The 14796-nt window shown below is 39.7% G+C and overlaps 1 protein-coding gene across 1 annotated transcript in view; it reads left to right on the top strand.

The window, feature by feature from the left end:
- LOC122811200 (EF-hand calcium-binding domain-containing protein 4B-like) overlaps nucleotides 1-14796 on the top strand; it is a 1881211-nt gene that overhangs the window by 1738262 nt on the left and 128153 nt on the right. Inside the window, exon 16 of the mRNA XM_044082881.1 lies at nucleotides 14668-14782. Coding sequence (XP_043938816.1) covers nucleotides 14668-14782 — 115 coding nt within the window. The remainder of the gene's footprint in view (nucleotides 1-14667; nucleotides 14783-14796) is intronic.

A 14796-nucleotide genomic window follows, 5' to 3' on the forward strand; every position in this document is an offset into this window, starting at 1 on the left:
TGTTGTTAAGCTCTTTCATCTAACCATCCTTAGACTTCCTCAGGGAAGGTAATCTCTGCCCTGCAGTCCAAATAAATTATTGGCCTCTTCCCATTCTGTTACCTTTCCCTTTCTAATTATTTGCTCCCAATACCTTGATTCTTTTACAAGCTTTCTCAAAAAAATTCCAGACGCCTCTTGCCTATTGTCTGTATCCCCAATCGTAATCATCCCTATTGAGAGAACCTCCTTCCTCCATTCCCTTTTTGGCTTAGTTCATAGAATTTATTTATTTATTTAACATTTGTTTTCCTGGAAAGTCCGACTTGGAACAAAGCCATTTGTCAGTGGAGGCTGGGGAGAAACACTCCAGACGCATGTCTTTGAAATGTGGGAGGAAACCAGAGCACCCAGAGGAAACCCACACAAATGCAGGGAGGACATGCAGACTCCAGCTGAGAATCAAACCGGAGAACCTCTTGCTGTGAGGTGACAATGCTACCACTGCACCCCTGCGCCATCCAATACTAGCAGAATGCTTTCTGTTACTTTATAAATATAATATTCTGCATGGTTGTTGTTATTCTCCTTAGGGATCTGCATCCAAAATATCACTCTGTTCTTGTTTCTTGAGTTTCCCACCTGTTCCATCATCATCATCATCCCTTTCCACTTTGAATTATAGATTTCTACTTGTGCCATGTATAGGAACCTTAACTGTGTAGTTCTGAAATATCCCATCAAACTGGGTAATCACAGAATGCCTTGTTCAACTGGAAGAATCATCTTATCCCACTTGATTCTTGCCGTCTTCCTCTCTCAGATGAAATGCTATCCATAACTTCTCCATTGGTTGATAACAGTATGCTTGACCTGTGTATAAAATTAGGGTCTACTTTAGAATGACGAAAAATCAAAATATCGAGCGCTCACGTGAGCGAAAAATTAGGAATTCAATATTTAGTTTTTTGGATCACAGTACATTGAAGATTGGAATATATGCCCTTTCCTCACTGTAGTGCGATCTTGGAGTAGGAATATATATTTAGCAAGGGGTGTGGGGGGTGCAGCCCCCAACAATAACGATTTCAAGTTCCTGATTATTCGCTCATGTGAGCATTCAAGTTTTTGAGATTTTGGTGTTCTGACATAGACCCTAAAATTAAAGGGACTAAAAACATTTTAACTGCTTTTATCCTGCTATCCATATAACAGAGGTTCCAATTTCTCAGTTTTTGTATTATCTTTTGTTTAGTCTCTTCTTACATATCCTTAGCTGCCACGCCAGAATCCTTTTTAATCCATACTCCTAAGTAATTCATTTTATCATGTCCCCATAAATATGGATATTGGTGAACCAATTTGTGAGTACATAATTTGCAGCTATTGCCTTTGTATTAGCTTCATTAATTTTGTATCCTGAAAATATTTAAAACTGCCTCAGAATTTTTCACAACACTGTAATGTCCTTTTCTGGTTTTATCAGGTATGAAATATTGTCTTGGCTGCCATACCAATTATATCCTTGAATTTCTGAGTCTCTTATTTTCTTTGCCAGTGGTTCTAAATATAGTGCAAATAACAAAGGGGAAGGAGGATACTCCTGCCTGGTTCCTCTGCTCAAACAGAAATTATCAAAGAGGAACCCACCCACTTCAGTTTTTGCCTCTCATATCTCATATAACCGCCTAATCAACTTTATAATTTTACCAGGGGAATGTAAATTGCTCTGCTCATAAACTCCCGGCTTACTCTGTCAGATGCTTTCTCTGCATCAAGACCCACCAATGGCCTGCCAGAGATATTTTCTCATATCCAGCTTCCTTCTGGATCATCAATGTTCTGTTAATGAAATCAGATGTTTGCTTTCCCTCCACAAAATGACATTGATCCATTTCTATCACTTGTGCCATCACCTGTGTCATTCTTTCAGTCATTATAGACATAAACACTTTATAATCATGGCTCCAACTCCAGACCACAACTAGAACCACTGAAAAAAACCTTCGCAGCTAATGGTAAAATCCAGAAAGCTTTATTGTCCCACACACTGGTTGAGCGCTTTCTTCCCTACTGGAGGGACTTCATCAGAACAATTACAATTTCACAACCCAGCCCTTTTATGCAAAAAACACCCAATTAAACAATTAATTTTACTAACAATCCAAATCACATAAAAATGTAAGAAAAACCATGAGGAAGATGTATATAGCAAATATATATGTGACAATTGTATAAAACCCAACATTACATGGCAATTACATATCAGAAAAAAAAAATTTAAATAAATAACCCTAAAAAATAATAAGTGAACAACTCCATGATTAATATAAATAAAGTAAAATAAAGTAATGAAAAGTTGTTCAAAAATTACTTATAAGACTTGTATAGAACATATAAGATATATGAACATAATTGTTTAGAATGCATTTGTTGATAAAAAATAAATACAGAATACATTCAACCTTAAAAGTATATCATAATCTAGCTGCCCGTAACCTCAAAACAGGGGCAAGGGACACATTGTCATTAAGTCCAGGAGGCTTATTAGCTTCTAAAATAATTTGTCAATAAACCTGTCTGTATTCAATCTTGGTTTCCCACAAGCCGCCCCTAGCATCAATAGGAATTTCTTCTTAAACAAAAAATAAAAAATAAGAACTTAGCTGTTGGACAATCTAATTTATGCAAAGCACTTCTCGAATTACTATTGCATATATCATATATATGTTCATATATCCTTCTTAATTTCCTTTCAGTCTTACCTATGTAAAATGCAGTACACTTATTGCACATCAAAATGTAAACCACCCCGGTAGAATGACATGTATTATAGGTTCTGTTAATTATGTACCTATCCCTAGCCTCAACCAAAATAGCCTAAGTGTTTGATATATACACACATTGTAGACAAGAACATTTGAATCTGCCCAATTTATTTTGATTAGTAGTACTTCTATGATTACATTCCAATAAATTCTTAATATTAAGGCTCCTCCTAATAATACACTTAAAGGGTACATTAAAAATACCCCTCATGTCAGATAGACTAGAACATTTCTGCCATTCTCATTCCATGATTTTAATAACACCCACATCCCCAATAAACATGGTTGCAAATGCATGTTCGGAACCATCACTTCCATGATGCCCTTGATGGGGAGGAATCCTATAAAGGTTGGTATCTTCTTTTGAAAGTCCAATACCAAGAATGGGGCCAAACCTATTTTTACAACCCTCGACAACCTGTCTATATACCTCATCTATCAAATTCATGGTATAAGCTCTGTCCTTAAACATAGTCTTCAAGCTATCACATTCACATTCAAAATCATAATTGTCAGAGGTCATCCTGCTTTTTCTAACATATTGCCCTTTAACAATACTCTTTTTTTTAATGGTGTGAGTGTGCAATGGTGTAATAAATGAATGAGTTAGAATAAGTGTATTAATTCTTTTTTAAGCACTTGGGCTTCAGGCCAGTTATTTTACATTAAGAGGGTTCGTGGTCTGCACTCTTGTGGGAGGAGAGGCTGGACTCTGCCCTTCTGAGCTGGGAATTTCTGGTTAAAGGCTTATAGTGCCTGCATATTTGAACTGCTTCTTACTGAAATTGGTACACCTTGTTTGCTGTAGCACAGACTAGATCCAGGCTTGCTGAATCTAGCTTTGTTTGTATAACTTGAGCACTAATCCAGGCATTCTTTAAAGTTTTCAATTGTATTTATTAATGCTTGGTAGTAACTTGATTAAAGTGTAGCTATCATTCTAAGTCTTTTGGATTAAGCACTTGGGCTTCAGACCAGTTGTTTTACATTAGGAAGGTTTGTGGCCTGCACTGTGGTGGCAGGACAGGTAGCTTACATCCTTCTAAGTTGGGACCTGCTGATTGAGGGCTCAGTGTCTGTTATTCTAAAAGTGTATTAGTTCTGGTTTAAGCACTTGTGCTTCAGGCCAGTTATTTTACATTAAGAAGGTTCGTGGTCTGCACTCTTGTGGGAGGAGAGGCTGGACTCTGCCCTTCTGAGCTGGGAATTTCTGGTTAAAGGCTTAGAGTGCCTGCATATTTGAACTGTTTCTTACTGAAATTGGTACACCTTGTTTGCTGTAGCATAGACTAGATCCAGGCCTGCTGAATCTAGCTTTGTTTGTATGCTTATTGTTTGTTTGCTTTTTATTTCCCTGAAACGCTAATTCCACCTAAAAAGCGGCTTTTCAGCGCTTCTCTGGATCCCTAGTGATATCTGCATTGCTTACTGTACTTATTTCCTTGTTTCACTTGAAAGAAAGTTACTGTTTGTCGTTTTTGCATTTAAGTTACCTGTAACACATTGCATTTAAGTTACCTGGCACTTGCTCACTACAGCAATTATATAAGTCAGAACTAAAAAATTAAAAGCACTACACCCTCACAAACTCCCCTTGTGTACATTGTTCCCCATTGGCCCTTTTTTTCAATTATAAAGGAATTCCCAATACTATTTTAGCATGTCCAAAGGTCAGTTGTCAATCTCCTCTCCGGTCCAGCTGGTGAATCTGGGAATCTTGAGGCAATGTTACAACTGCCTCATGTACACAGACAACCCTCTCCTCCTCTCAACAAATTCCAACATATGTGAGAGATGCAACCATATAGCCAAACTGGAGGCTAAGCTCTCTCAACTCAGTACTGGCGTAACCAGTCAGGAGGAGAAGGAAACCACACTCACTACAATTCCAGTCTCACATAGACCTACCATGACAGCAAACCAAACACATAAACACACAAAAACATACTCGGAGGCTCTAAATAAAAATCTGCCTAAGCAGCAGAGACGTCCAAAGCAGACACCCAAGCAAACGCTACCCCAAAACAAAACATGTGCAACACATAGCTCACAAAGCCAGTGTGCCGAACAGTCACAGCTCTTAAGGCTAAACAACACACCTGATACACTTGTAATAGGTGACTCTATCATCAGGCACACTGACTTCCTGCTCACCAGGCTGAACAAGGAGAAGGTCACGGTGAGCTGCCTGTTGGGTGCTAGGATCCGCCACATAACACAAGCACTCAGGTCAAGGCAAGTACAAATATGACTCAGTCATTGTCCATGCTGGTGTAAATGACCTGAGACGTACGTCCCTGGACTACATGAAAAGAGACATAGAGGAGTTTTCTGAGCATGTAGCCCAGGCCGGTATGACCCTGACCTTGAGTAGCATCTTACCCTCACCAAGAATGATGCCACAATATGAAGACAAGATGATCAATTTCAACAATTGGCTTAAGTATTGGTGTCATTCAAAGGGGATCCAATGCCTGTCAGCCTGGGATGACATGCTCGGGATGACATGCTCGACAAGCCATGATGCTTCGCTAGGGACGGCTTGCACCTGTCACCCCTGGGCTTTTGGATATTGGCAAAGGCTCTTGCTACCCCCATAGTGCCTTTTTTAGGCAAGGCTCAAAAGACAAAAACACCTTCATAGGTAACACAAGGGATAAGAAACTAAGAGTAATGCTACTCAACGCCAGAAGTCTAAACCTCAAGATGCACGCACTCGAAACACTCCTTAGCATGGAGAACATCGATATCTGTGCAGTAACAGAAACCTGGTTCAAGGCTCCCGAGAGCACCCCAGCACTACCAGGTTATACCTCATACCATGCTTTTCGGCCCCAAAACTTGGACCGAACCACAAAAGGAGGGTTAGTATCAATATTCATCAAAGATACCCATACCTCCAGGTTGGTGGCACAGCACAAAGCATCAGAGACTATCCATGTGCAACTAACAGTGGGTAAAACTGCCTTCCAGTTTATAGCCTGCTACAGACCACCCTCCCAAACCCAGGAACCCCACTCGGCCTTCCTGAGAACACTGGAAAATATGTAGGTCTCTCCAAACACCATTATATTGGGCGACTTCAACTACCCAAACATAGACTGGGAGCATTACTCTAGCTCCAACACCCCAGCCCAAAGGTTCCTAGAATTTATAAACTCAAATGCTATGGAACAACTTGTTACCACTCCCACAAGAGGGGGAAACATACTGGACCTGATCATCACCAACATGGGGACTATATGCTCCAGACCAGAAGTGTATCCCTCACTAGTAAGATCAGACCATAAACTAATCTCACTGGATATTCACATCCTGACCCCACCCCCTGCCCAGAAAACCACAGTGAAAAACTTCTCTAAAGCAAATTTCACATGCCTCAAAACCGAGGGAATCCTTCAAAGCCCCTGGGCCTGTGGAAAATATGGTCCAGACCGCAGAATCCTTTATAAACGCATTCTGTGAACACCTTCAGGAATGCATGGATCATGCAATCCCAAATAAAACCAAGACCCAATCCTCCAAAGGCAGACATCCTGTCTGGTGGACCCCAGCCATAAACAAACTATACAATAGAAGGAGGAAGCTATTACATGATAGAGCAAAATCCCAAAAAGGGAAGGCATCTCTGATCAGTATTAGCAAAAAACTATGGGCACTCATAAAATCATCTAAGGCCAGCTTTGAGAGAAAAATTGCACAGGACACTAAGGATAATCACAAGGCTTTCTTTAGTTATGTTAGGAACCTGGGTGGGAATTCCCAGATATGCTCAGAATTAGTCCAAAATTACAAAAAATACACCAAACCCACAGACATTGCCAACATCCTAGCTGACAGGTTCAGCGCAAACTTCTCCCCCCCTCCCCACCAAAAGGGCAAATATCTATCCCAGCAGAGTTCTGCCCCCCTGACATCTCAGATGCTCAGGTAAGAGCTGCCCTCTCCAAAGCAAAAAACACAGCATCAATGGGACCAGACGGTGTCCCGGGCTGCGTCCTACATGAACTCCAAGAAGAGCTAAACCCAAACATAAAACTACTTCAATCTCAGCCTTACTACAGGATATGTACCCAAAGAGTGGCGTACAGCAACAGTGGTCCCTCTCCACAAAGGTGGTGCCTCAACAGATCCTGGAAACTATCGCCCCATAAGCCTGACTAGCTTGGTCTGCAAAGCTATGGAAAGGATCATCATGGACCTCATAAATAAAGATATTGGGGACCTACAGACACTGAATCCTACCCAGTTCAGCTTTGTTAAGGGCAGATCCTGCCTCTTAAACCTGGTCGATTTCTTTGAAATAGTCACCAAGGCCATTGACGAGGGGAAGGTGGTCCACACAGCCTACCTGGACTTCGCAAAAACCTTCGATACAATACCCCACTCGGGCATTATAGATAAGCTCACCAGCTTAAATATAAACCCCTATGTCACTAGATGGGTTGCAAACTGGCTCAAGGACAGAACCCACATGGTTAGAATTGCTGGAGCCATGTCAGACTCCAAACCAGTTACAAGTGGCGTCCCACAAGGCTCAGTCCTGGGACCTCTCTTGTTCGGTATATATTTCTCAGAGGTACAGGCCAACACGGAAGGACTGTGGCTGACCAAGTTCGCAGATGATTGCAAAGTGGGTGCCATAATCGACTCTCCAGCCGACACAAGCATCCTCCAAAAGGGCCTCATAGAAACAGACAACTGGTGCCAGAGCCATGGCCTCAAGCTAAACGCCAAAAAGTGTATAGTCATCCCCTTTGGCAAAAACAAAGTGCCCACAAATTACCACATAGGTGGTAATCCATTAAGTACAGAAGGAGTAATTAGGGACCTGGGGACCCAAGTTGATAGCAATCTCTCATTTGACAACCACGTGGCCAAAGTGGTTAAAAAAAATTTTATGTAGCCCACCTAATCATGAAGGGATTCACATCTAGATCAGGGGAGGTCAGCGTGCCTCTTTACTCATCCCTCATCAGGCCCATAATTGAGTACAGTGCCCCTTTTGGGATGTACCTTACCAGACACCTGCAGCAACTGGAAAGACCCCAAAAGTACCTCACCAAGAGGATCAAAGGGCTTAAACAGATGCCATATGCTGCCCGGTTAAAGAAACTCCAGCTCTACTCAGTGGCATACCACCTGCTCAGAGGCGATCTGTGCCTGACGTATAAAGCCATGTCCAACCCGGAATTAATGGACATGCTGCACCTCAGAAAATCCAAATCCCATTGAGATACGCGCTCGAGAGACTTGAACCTCAGCACTGGAATAAATAGGACATGCTGGAGGGACAGATTCATAACCCAGAGGCTCCCTTCACTCTGGAATAAAATCCCAGTCCAGGTTAGGCAGAGTCCCTCATTGACTCTCTTCAAGAGGAATCTTGATGAGTGGATGGGAGATCGTAGGTTTACCCTGGGTATCACATCTGTGTCACTGTTAGACAGAGGCACAGTATACTAACCTCGAAAAAGGGCATAGCAAAATTAATTTAAAATGGGTGGCGAAAGCCAAACACACTCTGGCTAGGCTTATAAATGCCCTAGGGCAGATAGCCTAGTATGAACCTATGAACCTAAGTCTATTTCCTATAAAATTTTGACCTATAGGCTCCATCTTGTTTGTATAGGGTCACAAAGCAAAATGATTCAAGAACTGGTATTTTTAGAGATGGTTTTAAGTTAAGTTTTAATGGGTATAATATTTTTAACTATAGCAACTTGGAGGTAAATGAGGTGCAATTTAGTTTATTTTCTAAAGGTTTTAGTTTTATTCCAAAAACTAAATGTGACATTAGCAAGTTAATTATTGATCTAAATTTGTTTTTAAGAAAGAAGAACTTGGAAGTAATTTACAGGGGCAATAATATGGGTATTAATAATATGTCTTATCTTTATTGTTCTCCCAGAATGAGGAAACACTTGAATGCTTTCAGAAAATGTTATCTGTTAGCCATTGAAAGAAAGTCATTAAAAAAAAAAGCATTCTGTTTTTATTGTCTTTATCAGATTGTCTCCATGGAGACATTAGAACCAGATACAGGGTTGCTTCTACAAGTATTTATTTATTAGCTTTCTAGAGAAGAGCTTTATTATAGTCAGTATTATTTTTAATTTGCTTCATCTTTAGACCTGTTATTAGTTAAAGCCAAGAGCCTTAATCAGTCATTTTCCTATGCAGGAATGAGAAAAAGCACATGATTTTTTCTTGTATCATACTCTTTTGAACAGATTTTTCTTCTTTTTTTTTATTGCATTATCTACATTTCTTAAAACTGAACAAGGAGAAAGAGAAAAGAAGGAAAAACAGGGGTATCTGTTTACTTGAGAATCACCATTACACTTGAAAGTAACTGAGAAAAGTTTACTTTATAGCATGCAGATGATATGCACTTTACAAATATTACTGTTATTTACCTAAAGTTTGTTTTACTTTCAGTTAGCTCTTTCCTTCCTCTTTCCCTCTCCTAAGTGTTCCTCCAAACATTTGCGACATGAAGTAGGGCATATGCTTTAGAGTCCCCTATAAGTTTAACAAAGTTAAAAAAGTTCAGTATTTCCAGGTTTTCTTGTTCTGTCATGTTTCACTAATATAATTAATGCTTTATAATCCCACATTTATTTGTCAGTTTGAGAGTTGCTGGTTTTATTCCTGTTTATTTCCACCTCCCAAATATAGTCTCTGCTTCCTTTCCAACTTATACTCAGTTCATCTGGTTAACTATTGTGACTTTTTTCTGTCAAAACACTGGAAAAGGTTTCACTGGTACAGTATCTCTGTGGACTTTATTACCAAAAGAACAAGCAGCAGAACCTCCTTTGGTTTCACAACACACTATTTGTTGGACAATTTTTTGTATTTCCTCCTTATCATGTTCTGCATCAAAAAATGATTTTGTCCCTCCAAGAAAGAATATTCTGAAAATAGCTGGATGCAGCAGTTTGAATCTCATGCCTGCTTTTCAACATTCCCTGATTAATGGAATACATTTACTCCTCTTCTGCCTGGTGTACAGTGAGTAATCATTTTCCACCACTGCTGTACTGTCTCCCACTTTTAGTACTTTATCCTTCTGCCACAGTTTTGTCTGAATGAACTCCTTTTGTTGTTAGGATTGCATCTTTACTATTAAACATCTACTATGCTTTTTCATGGCCAGGTTTGGAGCATACACTTGATGTGCCTTTCCAATTAATGACTCCTGCTGTGGAATACCAGTCCAGTGGTTTATTTGTGCTGTTTGTTCCTGCCAGCTTCCAGCTTATCTGGTACAGCAGAAAATCTTTGATTTTCCATGTATGCTCTGTCTTTTAATTGTATTATTTTTTGAAACATCTCTTCTTGAGCAGTCTCATATTCAGCCAGCATTTTCTTCACTTTGACTCTGATTTTTGCAGTTTTATCACCTCATCTAGATGGCACAGAGGTGTAGCAGTTAGCACTGTCACTTCACAGCAAGAGGTTCTCTGGTTTGATTCTTGGCTGGGGTGCTTTCTGTGTGGAGCCGCATGTCCTCCCTGCATTTGTGTGGGTTTCCTCGGGGGCTCTGGTTTCCTCCCGCATTCCAAAGTCATGCAGTAGGTGGATTGGACACTCTAAACTGGCCCTAGGTGTGAGTGTGTGCATGCAAGTGTGTGGTGCACCCTCTGAGGAGGGTCGGGCATCAGGCAGCAACCCGTACCTACTATGGAAACAATGAGTGCTGAAGGGTGCTCGTTGCCCAGTGTGTTGAATGCATGGGAGCGAATCCAGGATCACCTCATCAGAATATCTGTTTAAAGCTTTTTCCATTTTATCCAGCCTTTTGTTATTTGAGTTGATATACTGTTATCAGTGTTTTGGTTTTTTTTAATCAGTGGAGTACATTTGACTTATTTTTTCTTCCAGGCTACTAGAAGTCATGTCTTGCACCAAAGCTGTAGCTTGCACTGCTTTTTGCTGAACAGCTGCAAAATTCTTACCAGTTAGCATTTTGTGGTTGATTTTCTTTCAAGTTCTATGAATTTCTTTTTTGTTAACATCCAGGCAGTGCACTTAGTAGCCTTCTGTGGAAGGTTGGGCGTCAGGCTGCCAACTCGACACTGTAAAACGCCACTGCCAATCATGAGCGGACAGATGATCCTCTGTGGCGACCCCTAACCGGGAAAAAGCCGAAAGAAGAAGAAGATTGTTTCTCAAGAATGAGTGGTTTTTGTGTATCCAACTTTCTCTAGTTGCATTCTTAGAGAACACCAAAGCTTGAAGATTTTCTCGCAGCTCCAGAAGATGTGGAGAATATCCACATCTTCCCTAGAGCAGAAGGGGCACAGTGAGCTTTTTTTGTAACCAATTTTTTTGAGAACAGCTGGGGTATAATATGCATTATTGTTAATCATCAGTTGTGTGCATATGAGATTTTTGAAAGGTGTATGTTTTAGGGTATTATTAATGGCTTCTTGTTTTTGTATTATAGAGATATTATTATTTATGTTTTCCCAGTATTTTGAGTTTAGTAACGCTGATTGGTGTTTTAACTCATTTATTAATTTATATGCATTTGATATCATTTTTTCTTTAGCTTTTAGAGCTTTGATTATGTTTTGAGTATTTTCTATATTTTGTGTTTTGAATACTTTAGGTTTATTATTGATATCATTTGTCTAAGAATGTAATTAGAACAAGCTGGCGAATTTTTCTCATAGTTTATCAAGTTGTCCTCTTTGTACTGTAGGATATCCCATACTATTAGTTATTTAATTCTTGGGAATGGTTTGAGATCAATCATTTTATTATTTAACTTAATATTTGAGTTCATATGTATAGGTTGTAACAGTACTAACAAATTCTGCAGATTGATAGAAAGAAAAAGGGATTGGAATGCCGTAATACCATTTTTGATTATTGGGTGTAGTTTGTGAAACATTTTTTGTTGGGGTTGGAGGAAAGGAACAGCTTTGGGATTTATGTTTATGGAATTTAGTAAATTTGTCCATATTTTAACCCATATTGGGTACCAAGTCTTTTTTGCACTAAAATATTCCACAATTTGGATCAACCTGTTTGCTTTGATAATAAGGTAATCTAGGCCAAATTCTGGTAGCCCCAGCCCGCCTATTATTTTTGGTATTATAAGGTTTTTGTAGCTTATTCTTGTTGTTGTAGGGAGCCATAGGAATTTGGAGAGGGCCTTTTCCATTTCTTTGAGTACTTTTTTTGGTAGTTTGAGGTTAATAGAGTTTAGCTGAAATAGAATTTTGGGAAGAATGTTCATTTTAATAATACCAGTTAGGATTTCTATATTTTCAGGATATTTACTTGATGGATCCCAAACATTATAACTGTAGATTTCTAAATGTTTATAGAATGTTTGTTGTTACAGATCCAGAACTAAACCATATTGATGTCAGTTTGTAAGACTATGTTTAATTGTGCAGAGGAGCATCTTTGCCCTTAGAAGCTGCATATTATTTCTATGTAAAATGCATTCTGCTTTGGGGGACACCAAACAACAGGTCATTAATGGACAGTGAGAAAAATAGTGGCTCCAGTACTGACTCTTTAGGTACCCTTTTGAGGTATTACCTATTTCAAAGAGTTTTTTGCATTGTTTGTACAATAAAGTCCTATCGGAATGACAGGCCTTGCACCATTGTAGTACTTCTGTAGGAAAAAACAGTATTGTTTTGTTTCAATTAAATGCAAGTTTGAGGTCACCTCTTTTCACGTTAAGGTATATACGATATTTCAAGAAGTAAGCTCTTGTGGTGACATTTTGTTTGATACTTTAGGACATTACTGGAACTGATTTGTTTAATAGTGTTCCAAAATCATTTTGGATTGCTTGGTTGTTGTTTATGGAGCTGCCTAAGGTAAAAAGCTTTGGCATTATAAGTTGCTAACCTTCTGTCATTCCATAGAAGATGACTAGATTATGTTTAACTTGACCTTCTGGATTAGATTTCCATTCATCCCATGCATGGTTCTTATCCTGCACTTGTTCCTGAATAGCCACAGTAAATCTTTATGTGAGATGTACCTCAGTCTGAGAGGATCAAGTTTGTTTTGCAGTTGTATTAGGCTACTGGGACTGTTGCTGCTGGCAGAAATTGTCAGGGGAGTGACCAGCAGCTAATCTGAATTAGTACTGTAACAGTATTCAATTATGCAGCTAATTTTATTTTTTTTTATCCCCAGCTTCAGGTTAAGGTGGGAACTGCTCTGAAGAATCACAGAATTGCCCAGGGCACATATTGATATACTTATAGTTCTGCATTGTCTGACTGAAAGACTGTTGTCCATTGTACTTGTACTTGTTGTACCTTGTTGTGTTATCTGCACCTGAGGGAGACTGTCACAAGGAAAAAAAAACATCAGTGTTGGCCCAATACCTCTCAACTTCTTTGCTAAATAATTCTAGACAAAGCCAAAATAGTGGGATGGCAAAGGTCTAAAACCAGAAACAGTTTTTATATATTGCTTTAATTCACTTAAAAAGTTAATAAACACAACATATTTTGCATCAATAAGAAGTATAAAACTGTAATACCTGAAATTACTGACTGGCTGCAACCTTTATTGATTTACCAGAAAATCACCAATTTTACAAGCCATAAGACAAAAATAGGAGGAAAAACCAGGGACTTCTGAGAGGTATGATGGCCCCTGAAACAGAAACTGCTAAACATCTAACTGCAGCAAGAATTTGTATCAAGAAAGAGCAACAGACATGTAAGAAAAGACACTGAGCTGTGTTAGACAGGTTCTTGTGTTGGTTATCCATCAGGCTGACAACTTGTTTACTCTGCTGTGTAAGTGCTCAACAGGAATTTCACTAAACACCTCCACTGGGATGGGCAGGCCAGCCTCTACTACTCACTCACTCACCTCCCAAGCATAACTGTTCTCACCCTCAGGCCGCGAGCAAATGCAGCTCATCTGTGAGACACGACCAAAACTATACTTCCTGCAACAACAACCGCAAGCAGCTTATTTCTGATGACTTCCTTTGGCTAGCTACATATCACTGCTGGTGACTTGACCTCTAATAGACTGAAATGTTTCTAAATAATAATTAATGCTACCACTTCTGTTAGGATTAAAGAGTATGACATTTGTGTGTACTCTCCGAATGCACAATAGTTACTTGTACCAACATCACAACATATCTTTATAGTGTTCAGAATTTGTACAGAAGCTGTTATCTTTTCCTGCCTTACATTATTCTACACTATTTGATAGATTTATGTGCATTCTTGTCTCTGGGCGGCCACGGTGGTGCAGTGGTTAGCATTGCCGCCTCACAGCAAGAGGTTCTCCAGTTCGATCCTCGGCTGGGGTGCCTTCTGTGCGGAGTCTGCATGTCCTCCCTGTGGTCGCGTGGGTTTCCTCTGGGTGCTCCGGTTTCCTCCCACATCCCAAAGACATGCTGCAGGTGGATTGGACACTCTAAATTGGCCTTAGGTGTGCGTGTGAGTGTGCCTTCTGTGGAAGGTTGGGCGCCGGGCTGGCAACTCGACACCGTAAAACTCCACTGCCATTCAATGTGCGGACAGGTGATCCGCTGTGGCGACCCCTAACCGGGATAAAGCCGAAAGAAGAAGAAGAAGAAGATGTGCATTCTTGTCTCTGCATCTCTTTTTGGTGTCTTCTCATCTCATTGTTTGATGGTGCTATATTGCACTTTGATTTTTTTTCTCATGATTTCTCTATGAGATCCAGTTTTATTCTCAGTTCTCAACCAAAAAATGAAGCCAGTGTTGTGGGTCTTTGTGATTAGTTAAAAAAAAAGAATAATACAGAAATAACTGTGTGCATGATAAGCACAGTCAGAGTTACTTTTGCAGTTAAATGTATGTAATTATGATTCTGTATCTTTCAGGTTTCGGAGTATAACAAAGCAGTATTTCAGGAAAGCAGACGCTGTTTTAGTGATGTATGATGTTACTGCTGAAAGCTCCTTTACTGCGGTACGAAACTGGATGATGAGTATTAAGGTGGGCTTTTTCTC

Source organism: Protopterus annectens, chromosome 9.part0, assembly GCF_019279795.1.
Source record: "Protopterus annectens isolate FY-2018-M chromosome 9.part0, PAN1.0, whole genome shotgun sequence".
Taxonomy (NCBI): domain Eukaryota; kingdom Metazoa; phylum Chordata; order Ceratodontiformes; family Protopteridae; genus Protopterus; species Protopterus annectens.